At 51.5% G+C, this 14,416-nt stretch overlaps 1 protein-coding gene across 1 annotated transcript in view; it reads right to left on the reverse strand.

Moving 5' to 3' along the window:
- AXIN2 (axin 2) overlaps positions 1 to 14,291 on the reverse strand; it is a 24,089-nt gene extending 9,798 nt beyond the window's left edge. Inside the window, exons 1-4 of the mRNA XM_031063349.1 lie at positions 13,407 to 14,291; positions 7,483 to 7,623; positions 1,919 to 2,021; positions 4 to 57 (exon numbers count right to left, since the gene is read on the reverse strand). Coding sequence (XP_030919209.1) covers positions 4 to 57; positions 1,919 to 2,021; positions 7,483 to 7,623; positions 13,407 to 14,230 — 1,122 coding nt within the window. The 5' untranslated portion in view covers positions 14,231 to 14,291. The remainder of the gene's footprint in view (positions 1 to 3; positions 58 to 1,918; positions 2,022 to 7,482; positions 7,624 to 13,406) is intronic.
- Positions 14,292 to 14,416: the final 125 nt, after the last annotated feature.

Genomic DNA, 14,416 nt, shown 5'->3' on the forward strand with positions numbered 1-14,416 from the left:
GGCGGCGAAGGCGGCTGGCTCCACCGGGGTCATCTCCTTGGGAAGCCGGTGGGTCCTCTACAAGGAGCGGGGACAGAAGGCACAAGGCAATGTTTAGCGGGGGGCGGGCGCTTCGCCGCTGCGGCATCGCCGGCCCCGCCACGCTTGTTGTGTCTCCATGTTTGGATGAAAAGACGACCGCAACTAGGCATGGTCTGCTCTGGATTTTTATGAGCTAGTGCTGTGGCCTCATGGAGTGACATCCTCCCCACCAGCGTTTGCCTTCGGCAGGAGCAGTTGGTCGCACTCTGAGGAACCCCGCTTGTTCTCTCTGTAGTACAACCAGCCCATCAGTAGCTACTCTGAAGTAGAAAATCTTCAAAGACTGTTGTCAAACATCAAAAAAAAAAAAAAAAAAAAAAAAAAAAAAAAAATATCTCTGAGGTGGGAGGGAGAGAGACTTTAACTAAAGGAATAAAGTGAGTATAAACAGAAAGGAGTTGGAAATTAAAAAAAATAAGATGGGGGAGAAAAAGGGAAAGGAGGAAAAAAAAAAAAAAAAAAAGAAGTCAAACGGTTGCAGATCAGAGAAGTGCTGGTAATTTATTTCCTGGCTACACACTGGGCACCTTTGAGGTAGTGTTGTCTCAACAGTGTCCTAGATCTCTTCCCCCCCCCTCCATCTCTTTGTACAGAAAATGAAGAAAGCTGCTGCAGGCTAGCGGTGCTACACTGCTGAGCTTGGCTGCCTCAAGCAGATCTATCAAGGGAAAAAGGGAACATCTCCAAATCAAGTGCAGAATATAAAAAGGCAAAACGCGAATTTCTGCCAAAAGAAGCAAACATGGCAGGAAAAGGGGAGGAAAGGAAAAAAAAAAGGAGGAAAAAGAAACCACCCACTTGACTCTGCCCTCCCTCCTGCCATCCCCACACACCCCACTCCTCGCCCCCACTCTCCCTCTTTCTCCCCCCCCCACAGCAGAAAGCTGAACTGCCAACTCTTTCACATACTACCCACCAGATGAGGTGGGGCCTCTCTCCGGCAACCACTTAGCTCCAGAAATGATGTGAGGGTAGAAAAAGGCCACTCTGCTGGAAATTGTCACTCTTACACAAGCTGGCTCTATTCAGTCCCTGATCAAAGCACTGCCTTACAGAGAAAGTCGATTTGCACGCCCTGGGACAAAATAATCTAATTTACAAGCTCAGGCTATAGAACTTTCTTTAGGAAGGAAGAGGAAAAAAAAAAACAAAAAGAAAAACCACATAAACCACCCCCCAACCTTCCACCAGAAATATCATCTATGACTTCTTGCTGCTTAAGACAGCAGAAAGAGGAATTTTAGCATATTAATCTCAAGACAAGATAAGTTTACACTTGTCTGTGTAAACAGTTTATTCACTGCAGGAATCGAGAGGCTGCGAGTCAACTGAATTAGCAAGTCAGCGAGTTAATTTTGAAGAGCAGGGCAGCACCGTGCATCAGATCCCCTCAAAGCCAGGCAGGGATGTGCTGCCAGTTCTCTCTTTTGGGAGCTCCTGCTCACCCCCAGCTCACACACCCAGCTCTCACAGGCACGCACATGAGGCCAAGCCTTGCTGAGCACTGCAGCAGTGTCAGGGTGGCAGCAGAGCCAAGGCTCCCACCAGACCCAACTGGGACATCTCCACTTGGGATTTAACCAACAGGACAAATTCAGTGCCCCTGGAAACTCCTACTTAGCAGCTGGTTTCAGGAAGGACCAAGATGTGACCATGCAGGGTTTTGGAACGACGCTGCGATGGCTCCTGCCCAACACCCAGCAGCACCTCTCTCCTCTGGCATCACCCTGGGATGGAAATGCTCTCCTCCCCTGCTCCCTTCCCTCCACTGTGCCCATCCCCAGCCCTAGCACTTCCCAAGGCCCACCCAGACCCTGCAACTCCCTCCTGGACTCACCGGAAAATGAGGTAGAGAAACTTGACCGTTGGCCTTGACGCTCCGGTGCATCTCCCGCTGGAGCTGCTTCTTGCTCCCAATTCTGTACGGGGGGATCCCATCTCTGCACATGGAAGAGAGGCCACATCAGCTGGGGGTGTCCCCATGCTCTGAGACACTTCTCCATCCTCTCTGGAGCCACCCAGGCAGCCACAGGCCCTCGTTCCCAGAGGTGCTGAGCCCTCTGGATGACACCCGAAGCCTCAAATATCCGGCAGTGTGGGAAGTGCCTGTGCCACCAAAGGACGCACATGGATGTGCAGCAATTAAGCAAAAGCTGAAAAGCTGAAGGCAGCTCCACATGGGCAGACATCCAAAGATCCCATCAGCTTCACTTCCAAGGCCCTTCTAACACCATGTTTCTGCTCCTGACCTTTAATTTCAGGTTTTTCCCCATCCAATTACGCTCTCTAGGACCACAACATTCCTCAAGCTTTGGAACACCCCATGAACTGCTGGCACAGTGAAAACAAGGATGGATGGCCATCCAGAGGCTGCTCCCCATCTCTAATCCCATTTAAGATCCAGGATCACCAGGATTTCCCCTGCCCTGAGGCTGGTCAGCACAGGACACCTCGGGGCATGAACATGGTCATGGACAGGACATTCTCTGGACAGGACACTGCTGCCTACAGCCACCCCAGCTCCTGCCAGGAAGCCATGAGGAGAGACCAGGCCAGGAGCTCAAGGCTCTCCAGTGGGAACAGCCCCCTGCACGTCCCACTCCAGGCATCTTAACCCAGCCACACAAAAAATTATCCCAGAGAGGATGAAAGGGCCTTCCACAGCCAGCGGGGCCAGCCGGAAGAGCACGCCTGGAGATCCTGAATGTCTCATTCCACCACTTCCCTCAGACTGCCTGAAGAACCTTGATCTCTGGTGCTGTCCCTTTCATCCACCTGCCCCCACACCTGACTCATCTCCTGAGAGGAGAAAATAACTCCAGCCCAAGGAGGAGCAGACAGCGCTGGCCCCACGCTGCTGCCAGAGCAGCCAGCGTGGCACAGTGTCCCTGCGTGTCCCCTCCCGTGGCCACACACCACAACACCTTCCCAGAGGCACCATGTCCCTCCCCTGGAGGAGGATGAGCAGATGCCACTTCTCAAAGCTCAAAGGAGGCGAGGGCAGAGTTTTGTGAAGATCTTGACCAAAGCCTTCAGTTGCCATTAATGAGCAAGACTAAGCTGCAAAGCCTGGAATGAAGGATCAGAGTAGTCCCATCTTAATAAACTTGGAAAAATCTTTATAATAAAAACAAGCATGCTGGGAGGCCCTGGAGGCCACATGGTGAGCACACAGTTTTTGAGCACATGTGACATGGAAAATGAAAGGAGCTGATTGTCCCCATGTCCGCACTGCGCAACACGGGGCTCCAGGAGCTTTCTGGAGGAGCAGCCCAGCACAGAACAGCCAACAAACACAGCCAGTGGTGGCCACCAAGCACCTCCCCATGAAGCATTTCTGCTCCACAAACCCATGGGGCAATGGGGCTTGGGGCACATGACATGTCTTAGTTTTGGGGGAGCATGGGGAAAAGCAAATCTGAGATTAAGACAAAACCAGCTGCGCCTTCAGAGATGAGTTTGTTAACTGGGGCATCCTGAGACAAGGGTCTCTCAGGGAAGCCCTTCAGCACAGGGAATGCCCAGTAAAACAGGCATTTCACAGGAAAGTAAAAATGAGTATATGAACCCATGGGATGAACCCCATCAACACACTCAGCGGGAAAGGAGGTGTCCTCTGTCCATGGAAGTCCAAGAGGCCAGATGGGGAGGAGCAGGGAAGCAGCTGAGGGGCTGTGTGTCCACCAGAAGGACACAACCAGGGAGCTCTGCAGCCCTCCTGCATCCCCCACCTCCCTCCAGCCCTGCAAGCTGTCCCCAGCCCCTCTGCTGCGGCACACATCTCCTTGTGGGGTATCCCCAAGTCCCCAGCTCCACAAGGATCATCTCTGCCCAAAGGGACAGTTCTGGGACACGCTGTGGAGCAGGAGTTGGGGGTTTACTTGTAAAGGAGGAGGAGGAAAAGCAACACTGACCCAAACAGCATGAGTTCCTCACTTTAGGATTTGCCCTCATTCAGGCTGATACAAGAACTGCCCCTTCCCCCTAAAATTCCTCTGGTTACAGCAGAGAGCCCTACATCAAACCTCCAGCTCCCTGCTTCTGCCCTGGCAGAAGAGTTCTGCAACTTGTAACAACGTGCAGAATTTAAAAAACAAGGATGAAAAAAGCCCAGAGGTATTTCTCTGGGATGGGAAGGCTGTGGAGCAGCTTGGGAAAGCCAGCCTGGGGAACCGAAGGGACTTCAGCAGCCACTTTGCTGAGAGCTGTCTAAACCCTTTCCTGGAAAACAGGGGGCAAATGGACAAGGCCAGGGCTGAAGGGGTGACCAAGTGACCCCTAACTGCAGGAGGGACAGAGGGATGGAGCTGGAGCCACCAGCCAGAGATAAGGGGGGCAGGGGGAGCCCTGATGCTGAGCAGATCCCCCAAGCAGGGGAAAGCACCTTGGAAATGAAAGGGCTGAACTTGGCCTGAGGTTTTGGGGCAGGCCAAGGGTTCAGCCCAGCTCTCCAGGTGCCACCTCTCCCCCTGCTCCCACAGCCAACACTTGCACTCACTTTCTTGGCTACTAAAAGCTGCGGGGCTGAAGAGCTCCAGAGTTGAGGCACTAAACAGTAGAGTTTAATTATAAACATTTCAGCTAACCAGGCTGGGGCTAAGCCAGTCTGTTTCTGGGGGGGAAACACTAGTTTGAAGTCTTCTACCCAGTCAGCTGCCATTTAAGCTGAGCCAATTATCTTAGCCTTTTGACTCAGATGTGCCTGACCTAACCTGAATGTAGTTTTACTGCTGCTTTGAAATATCAGACTCATGCGCATATGCATTCACTCCCATCTTCATTTGGCAACGGCTCTGAAACAAGCCTCTGATCTTGCCAACATCAAAAGCCTGGTTTGTAAGATAAGGTAATATTTGAAGTTTGCTCAGCAGCATTCCCCTGTGTCCAAAGTAAATCCATAAATAAGATATAAGCAAATAAAAAAAAAAAATCCCCTTTCCTCCCACCCCCCCCACCACCAAATCAAGAAATGGAAATAGAAATTTGCATGATGCTTTGTGGCTATTACAAAATGTATAGGGACAGAATGATCCCTGGCTTCTGGAATAAAATAAAAAAGGCAGATTACGCATTATTTGGAGATTTCTCCTAAGCCCAGTGCAGTTCAGACTTAGATTTATTAAAAAAAAAAGCTCCAAACTCACTTTACTGCTATGTGTGACAGACTTTTCCAGAACAAGTTTTTCCTCTTCAGTTGATACCAGTATGAGCCAAAAGAACTAATTTGCATTCAGGCTGCTGGAACAGAACAAGGCCTCCTGTTCCAGGGGGATAAAACCTGACAGGGCTGAGCACCTGGGCTCAGCCAGGGTGGGTCTGTGCCCCTCCAGCTTCCAGCAGCACCCAAAAATCCCAGCTGCTCTAGAGATGCTGGCAGCAGCCCTCGTCCTCTGCAGAGGAAGTTTTACACCAGCCTGAACATTAAGCCCAGCCTCCAGAAGTGCCAGTTTAGCTCTCCTAGCTGCAGAAAGCTGCTGGAAGAGTGGTGAGGGTAGAAAACTGCCCCTCTGCCACGTGGAATCTGCCCCTCTGCCACTTGGAATCTGCCCCTCTGCCACCCCGGGCAGGAATTCTGCCCCTCTGCCACCCTGAGTAAGAATTCTGCCCCTCTGCCATTTGGAATCTGCCCCGCTGCCACCCCTGGTCAGGAAATCTGCCCCTCTGCCAGCCCTGGGCAGGAATTCTGCCCCTGTGCCACCTGGAAATCTGCCCTTCTTCCACCCCCAGGAAGGAAATCTGCCCCTCTGCCAGGCTCCGGACAGAAAACTGCCCCTCTGCCACCTGGAATCTGCCCCTCTACCACCCTGGGCAGGAATTCTACCACCCCTAGGGAGGAAATCTGCCCCTGTGCCACCCCTGGGCTCTGGGCAGGCATTCTGCCCCTGTGCCACCCCCGGGCTCCCTGCAGCCCCCCAGCCTGGAGCTGCAGGCAGTTTAATCAGCCAAGCTTCCCCAAACTCTCACAGCCTGCACGGGCCATTGTTACAGCAGGAAAAAACAGGCAGCTCCTTTCAGGGCTGCTTTATGGGGAGCTCCTATTCACTTGTTCAAGCAAATTTCAAAGCGGGCTGCTGCCCTCTCATCCCCGCTAAGCTCCCCTGGACTAACAATGGGCTGAAAGCGATTCAGTTAAGCCTTTCATCCACCATGCACTTTATTTCTCACTCAGTGCTCTCATCTGTATAAGGCCTACAATTGGCATTGCTGTGAAGAGAGGGTATAATCCTAGCCCTGTGAATCCCAAGTGACCCTACACTGGTCCAGAAATGACTAACCCAATGAATGCTCTGTTGACACATGATCACATACAACCAGAGCCAGTAAGAAGAAATAAAGAAGTCACCCTATGATTCAGCTCTTTTATTTAATGCCAATATTGTTCAATAAGGGAATCTGCTGGGACAACAAACTATTTTTTTCCCGTAATATCAGTTCAAAACACACATGTGCGTTTAAAAAAAATTTTTTAAAGGGCTTTTTGTTTATGCATCGAGGATTTTTGGTAAATCCTGTTTTTCCCTTGTGCATCTTCACGCATGTTGACTTCAAAAACCCAGCATGAAAATCTCTCTGAGGAGCACACAGGGACCACTGGACATGTCTGACAGAGACACTGGAGAAGTTTCAAGATGAGAAACCAGCAATGCAGCACTTTGTTACAGGTGGGCTCTTCTAGACTGAACTGAAGACCATGAAACACAAACAGCAACATCTGCCTTCTGCTAAGCTAAAGAAATGGTCCTTAGGAGCACTAAGTGAGCCTCACTGTTCCCTCTAGAGAAACAAAAGCACCATTTCTGTCCTGCTGGGGAAAGCAAACTGACAGTCAAACCCTTCTCCTCAGCAGCCAGGAGAAAACAGAGCCTGCAATTCCTGAGCTCAGCCACAGCATCATCTCTCATGCCCGTATGCTCCTGAAACACCCACACCTGATCCAGGCAGCTCCATCCAAATGGCCCTTTGAAGACTGCCCCAGCCACACTAGATGAGCAGCTATTTGCCCCTTCAGGTCACTGGCCCTATTAATGTACATTCTGACACTAATGACGAACGTTAATTACAGAAAGTACTTCCTACAGGAAGTAATCTCCTCTTTGATGACTGATAACTAGTTAAGGAAGCCTGGCCTTAAGACAAAGGCTCAGGGAGGTTCATTCACTCCTTGGGTTAGTCAGGCAGCACCATGAGGCAGGGCAGAACACGTTTGCTCAGCTGCAGTTGCAAAATGGCAAGAGAGGGATTCGTTATTTCCCTGCATCTGATACCTGCGGCGACGGCACGAGGGGGAGAGGGAGAGAGGCTGCCATGCCCTTTGGGCGATGCCCATCACTCCCCTAAGCCCCTCAGAGCTGATCTACAGGTGTCCCATCCCAAACATGGCCAGCAGCAGCAGGTACTCACACGCTGCTGTCCGTCATTGACATGGAGTCGTCCGTCAGGGCATCGCTGGAGATTTCGCTGTCGTTGGCGCTGGTGGCCGGCGCGAAGACATAGCCCGAGTTCACGTGGTAGGGGTTAACAGGGTCGTTCCTCTTGAAGGACCTGGCACAGGCAGGACAGGAACACGGTTACCACACAGTCCAGGGCTTCATGGCACCACCATCCTTGTGGGAACCACACTCAACCGCTGTAGAACCAACCAACCACACGCTGCTCAGACCTCAGCATGCACACTGCCTAAACCAGGATGCTGCGTCTAAACACACCCAGAGCACAACCTTAAAGAGTTTTAGCATCTTCTAAAGTGCTCTGGAAAATCCCAGGAAGCGCCTCTGCATCCTTTGATACCCTGAAAACTCAGTCCTTCAGGCTTGCTACTGCACTGCTGAGGTCAGCAGGAGTTTTGGTGTTGGCACCAGCATGGGAAAGTCCAAGAAGTTCACAGCTCAAGTCCCACTGAAAGGCACAAGGAACCAGCCAGCAATGCTTAATTCTACTCTGAAGACAAGGGTTAGGATCCCTTTGGAAACACAAATTATTGGTGCCTCTGAACCAGGAGAACTGCCTGACACTACAGGGGCAGGATCCCCACATGTCAGAGGCACAGGGCAGGGCTGAGATCTGCAGTTCCAGGCCTGGCCTCCCAAAGACAGATGCACTATAAAAACACTGGCACTGTAAAAACACACACCAAAAAGGCACAGCTTTTAGGAGAACCTCCTACTCATGTTTTTTGGCATAGAGTTAGGTGGGGAAGAGCAGGATGGATGGGAGATGTGAGGAGAGGCCAGCACATCGTATTAATGGGCACGTGGGTTACTGACCCCAACACCTCCTCACCCACAAAAGCAAACCCTAAGCCCAGCCTGGATGTTTGAGCTGAGCAGCAGAAGAATTCACAGGCAGTGACAGAGGCTGTGATGGAGCAGGGCCAGGTCACCACGGCAGGGTCACTGCATGGGGGGGCCCCCGGGCATCCCCCTGCCTCCACCACTCCAACTTCCCAGCCAGGATCAATATACACATCCTGGCAGTGATAAGGGGATTATGCAGGGGAGGTTTGGAAGCTGCATGTTAAGGTGCACATTTTGTTCCTCTTCCAGGGCAAGATGGGGTTGTTAAGCTTCTGCCTTTGTATATCAAAGCAAAAGTCCTTGTCATCTGATAAGGACTGCTGATTTTAATAATTAGGGCCACTTACCCAGGACTTGGGGGCCTAAGGAATGTGCCAGCAGGCTCGGCAGGTTTTTTTTAATGGGCTTTCCATCTCCCTGCCCCCCTGGGGCTGGAGGGACCAGCTGGGTTGAAGTGACAGCAACATCCTCCCACTTGCCCCCTCTCAATCTCCATCCTCATCCCTGTGCCCCATCACCCCATCCCTCCTCCCCCAGCACCAAAAGCAGGAACCTCAGTGAGGCTTAAGTTTTTAAAAAATAAGGGGAAGGGAAAAAAAAATAGAAAAAAGGAAGGGGAAGGCTGGTGGGGAAGATGGGCCTCTCTGGTATGAGCAGTGTGGGGCTGGCTGCAGGCAGGTATTCAGCCCAGCCGGGGCTGCATTCCTTTCCAAGGAGGCCAAGGCATTTCTGATGGGGAGATCAAGATGTTAAAAAATATATATCTGGGAAAAAGAAGAAGGGAAAAAAAACGAGATAGTAAGGAATGCCACAGGAAAGAAGTTAAATCTTCAAAGACAAATTAATTCCACATGTGGGTGAAAGCAAAGTTATCCTGCTGCTACTATAAGAAAGTCCCTCTAAAAACCGTGGAGTCTTCTGCTCTGGATCAGGGGGATGTACAGTCCCAGAGCCCCTTCCTAGGGCCCTGGTGGGCTTTTGGGTCAACGTGTAAGGGATGCAGCTCTCCCCACTCTTTGATTTGAAACCATCTCAGCTCTGAGAGTGCATCTGAGGACCACAAGGCTCAGGGGTGCAGATGCCCCCCAGCACAGCCCCAGCACCTTGCTGGGAGGTGTCTGTCACCCCTGTCACACCCAGGGGTGGATTTGCCATGCTGCTCTCACAGGAGCATCCCTGCAGAGGCTGAGCTGGGGGCGGAGGCAGCAGCTCCCTGTGGGTATGGCACAGTGAGAGGGAGGTGTGTCCAAACACAGAATTAGAGAAAGTGGCCGGAACGAACTCATCTTCCCAGCAGCACTGCAGCATCGTTCACCTACCAACACCTCGTGGACAAGGAAAAAAAATAATAACCCCTAAAGCTGACATAGTTTTAAAGTCCTCATCCCTGCTCCACATCCAACACCGCTGCACAGAAATCTCCCCATCCTTTCAGAAAATCAGTGAACTCCCCCCATCTTTTCAGAACATCAGTGAACTCCCCCCATCCTTTCAGAAAACCAGCAGGGGCTGTTTTGCTACATTTAATGTTTTTGAATTTTTTTTTCCCCTCCCAATTTTAATTTGACCACCTTACTCCAGTAATTGCACCCAGATGCATCAAGTTGCCTGCGAGGGTTTTAAATTCCAGGGAGAGTGGTGGTCTCCTGCCACAGATGCTGCACACACAAACACAGCCCAGCTCCAAACTCAATATGCAAAGTGTTTTCAGCTGTCAGGTAGCAGTTGCTCTGGAGCTTCAAGGAGAATGTCTGATGTTTCTCAGCCTATTCTTATCTTGATGCGATGACACACAGCATGTAACTCTCTCTGCTATGTTAGGCAATGGCCATATCAGAGGTATTATAATGCCATGAAAATTTCAGAAGGGCTCCTGGTCATAGCCCCTGTTATGAGGGTGCAGTTTCAGAGTGTGGGGGGTGGTTTTTTTTATTGTCAGGTTGCTTTTAGAAATAAAAGCACTTGGGCAGGTCAAACCACAGACTTATACAGAGAGAGAAAAACTGTACAAGGAGCAGTTGGAGGCAGCACTGAATCTCATTAAGTATTTTCTTGGGACAAGCATCATTGGGCAACCATGGGTTTAAAAACATCTTTAAAAAAGGCAAAAAAAACCCACACATGCACAAACCTGAAAAAAAAAAAGTATATTTTAACACAACTATGTTAATCACAGCTTCCACACTCTAATTGTAGAACACTGCTTGGAGCATAGCTTTACAATGGCATCATTTACTTTGATAATTGAAGCCAAACTTGGTTCCAATAACTTCACACACAAGGAGCTGCACCAGCGGGTCCTTTCAAAGGCCAGGAAGCACTGGGAGCAGGCAGAAGGCCATCTGCAAGCCCCAGCAAGGCCAGTCCCACTGATGTTGGAGCCTAATGGGAGGCAGATGAGCCCACCTTGGGCTGAGCAAAGCCACGTTACCCCGGCGGCACGGCAAAGGAAGAGGAGCTCTCTGTGTACACAAAGTCGTGCGTGATAAATTTAGAAGCGCGTATAAATAATAGCTGGAATTCCTGGAGCATGGGGCCAGGTCCAGCACAGCAGCCTGGGGAGGCCAGTTTTAACCACACCACAGCCCAGAGGGGAGGGGAGTCGCCTGGCAGGACAAGAGGGAGGTCCTGCTTTTAAAATATTCCCTCTATTAGGGCTCCAAATACACAGCCAGCAGTTTGCAAGCGCCTGCTCCCCAGCCAGGTGCAAACTCTGTGTTTTCACTTGACTTCTCCTGTTCCTGTCCATCACTGGCACTGGGGCCAAACAAAGTCTCTCAGCTTGTCTGGTTCCTGCTGTCTCCTGTTTGCCCTGGGTTTGGCTGTGGCTCCTGCCCTGGGATTTCCAGGTGGCCTCTCCTGCAAACACCAGGCTGGCCTGGGACTGCTGGGCTCCCCCAGTCAGGTGGGATAATCACATTGAAACCCACCGAGGCGAATGGCCAGAGCCTGCTCTGCCCTTCAAAACCAGAGCACACTGAGCAGAAATTCCTTAATTCCAACACACACATGAGGGAGGTGTGGTTTGGCCACTCACCAGGAAAGACTTTGTGCAAGCTTCAGCTCCAATCCTAGCCGCGATCCTAAATGCTGAGTGATGAGAGATAACCCATCCATATGCTCATCATCTCCCAGCACATGCATGCACAAGTGGCTTCACAAATGGGAGGAACTGAGCAGCATCTCAGCTTGACCTCCCCTCTCTTTGCATTGAGATCTCTTGGCCCCGTGGAGAGCAAAAGCTCCTGGAAATTCAACAGAAGGTGATCAAAGCAAAACGCACTACCTAATGTCCTAGGAGGGTAGATCTGACATGTGAGGAGCAAGCTGCATTAATCCCTGGACAAAAAAGAAAAGAAAAGAGGGGGGGGAAGGAAAGGAAAAAAAGCCCAGCACTAATCAGGCAAGCAGCCACGGCACTGCAAGAGCTCTCCTGGACAAGGCACATGTGGGTTTAGCAGGGCCTGCAGCTCTGGTAGAACATACAGCCAAGCCCTTCCAGCTCTGAATCCCAACAAAGGCTCAGAGATAAAAGCATCAAACATCCCCCTCCTGGAAAGCCAGCGAAGGGCAGCAGTTCAAACCAAGTTCTGGAGAACAGCAGATGCTCAGGCAGAAAGGCTCAGGCACGAGATGAGCATCCCAAAGCCCAAGTCCTGCACAGAGCAGCTGCCAGCGCTGCCCCCCCGCAGCCCCCGGCAGGAGGGGTCCGGGATGCAGAGCATCCCTGCTGTCCCCACCCCAGCATCCCTTCTGTCCCCACCTCAGCATCCCTTCTGTCCCCACCCCAGCATCCCTGCGGTCCCCACGCCCAGCACCTCGCCCCGGCAAGCCCAGCACAGCTGGAAGCTCTCCGGGGGCAGCAGAGGAGCGCTCCAGCAAAGCCTCCCCGGGAGAAGGCTGATGCCCTTTGATGTCCATGAATCACAGACACACTCTCAAAATTCCTGTAAACGAGATGTCAAACACTCACCATACCAACCCCCAGGCTGCCGGGCCGGCGGAGGAGAGCGCACATCTGCAGCAGAGCCCTCTCCTCTCAGCCCTGATTCAACAATCCACATTTATGGCAAGGGTGGGGAGAGGAAAGAATACATTTTCAGAGGATTATACAACTCATCATTTGCCCATCAGAGTCTCTCTTTCCCATCCCCCCCTGCACTTGGAGATGGCTCTTGCTTTCCTCACCCTCGCACAGCTGTGCCATCAACAATTCCAACAAAAGAGAAGGCTCTAGCAATGCAGATGCACCCCAGGACCAGGGCACAAGGACAGCCTGTCACCACATCCCCCTGGGGACAGCCACCTCTTCACGAGCTTAACCCTGAGCTCACGGCCAACATGAGAGCACCAAACACCGACCAAAGATCTGCTACACCACACCTGGAATGCCTCTACCACCTTAACACTCAAATTTTAGGGATCCTCCTGTATGCACTGGCTCAAAGCCACCCTAGATGGCTCTGACATGACACCGACACCCCACGCCACGGAGAAGCTGCACATCACACACAAACACAGAGTCAAAATAAAAGCAGATTCTGCCCAAGTTGCAGAGTTTGATGCAGTCAGTGCACACATTTCCTCTTCCACGACCGCACAATTGCTTCCCACATAACCAACATCGTTAAACACCGGTTGATGGTGGAGTTGGGGAACTGGTAGGTTACATTATTCATGTGTCTCTGTGATCCACTCCACTACTGCTCTTAATAGGTTTGAAAGTTGAACCAATAATTAACGCATGTCCGGAGGACATAGTTGCTATGAAGTTTTTGATCTATAAAAGAACTGAAAGAGCCAATAGGGCTTCAGAGCACAGGATCTTGTTTTCCTCTGTAGAGGGGGAAAAACCCCACACTCAGACAACAGCCCACAAATTCCAGTGTCTGGAGGTGTGGGGAAGCAGCTGTGCTCCCAGCCCTTCAGCAAGCCCTGCCTCCCCTCGATTCCCACCCCGACAGCCTTCTGAAAAGCACTCTCAAAGTCCCTAAAGTTAAAACAAAGCACAATTTCCAGGGGTTCCCTTACCTGTATCCGTTCTCGATCGTTTCCGTGGCTCTGACATTCGCTGTAACCCTCAACGTCTTGCTGGATAGTCCAACTACCGAAGGCAAGATTTTGTTTTTAAAGTCCGCACAGCTCCATTCCTCTTCTTCATTCAAGGTCGGGAGATAGCCACAGACAACTTTTAAGCTCCCCAGTCCATTGCTATTCATGTAAGCGGGATTCTCTCCTCCACTCCGTACATATTCGAGGTATATATCAGAAGTTAAAAACATCTGGTAAGCATTTTCCTCCATCACAGTCTGAATCTCAGTCTGTGCCTGATCAAACATGATGGAATCTATCTGCTGCTTCTTGATGCTGTCCCTTATGTAGGTCTTGGTAGCAGGTTTGAGCTGCTTGGAGACGATGCTGTTGTTCTCGATGTACCTTTTGTAAATAGCTTTGGCTACTCGTAAAGTTTTGGTATCCTTAAGGTCCATCTGCCTGAAGCCATTGCAGGCAAACCAAAAGTCTAAGGTATCCACACATTTTTCCCTTTCCAGAAAGGTCCGAAAAAGATAGGCACCATCTTGATCTCCCAAGAGGGAATGCAAGGATTTGGTCCATCTGGCCAGAGGGGAGTCCGGGGACGCGCTGCCCTCGGGCTCCCCGAGTCCGTTCTCATTCCTCCGCGGGGCAGGAGGCACCGGCATGGCCTTGAAGCTTTGGCTTTTGGCGAGAAACGAGCTGGCGAGTTGCGGGCATGGTGCTTCTCCTTCCTCCCCCGGGACAGGGGGTCGGGGGGCGTCTTCCCTGAAGCTGCTGCTGGGGTCTGGGAGGTGGGCGAGGAGCACGGCGCTGCTCATGGCTCCGGAGCTGGCTGGGGAGAGGGGCTCCCAGCTCCTTCAGCAGCTGCCTTGTGCCTCTGCCTGCCTGAAGCTGCTGCTGGGGTCTGGGAGGTGGGCGAGGAGCACGGCGCTGCTCATGGCTCCGGAGCTGGCTGGGGAGAGGGGCTCCCAGCGCCTTCAGGAGCTGCCTTGTGCCTCTGCCTG

This window comes from Geospiza fortis, unplaced genomic scaffold (genome assembly GCF_000277835.1).
Source record: "Geospiza fortis unplaced genomic scaffold, GeoFor_1.0 scaffold153, whole genome shotgun sequence".
NCBI lineage: Eukaryota > Metazoa > Chordata > Aves > Passeriformes > Thraupidae > Geospiza > Geospiza fortis.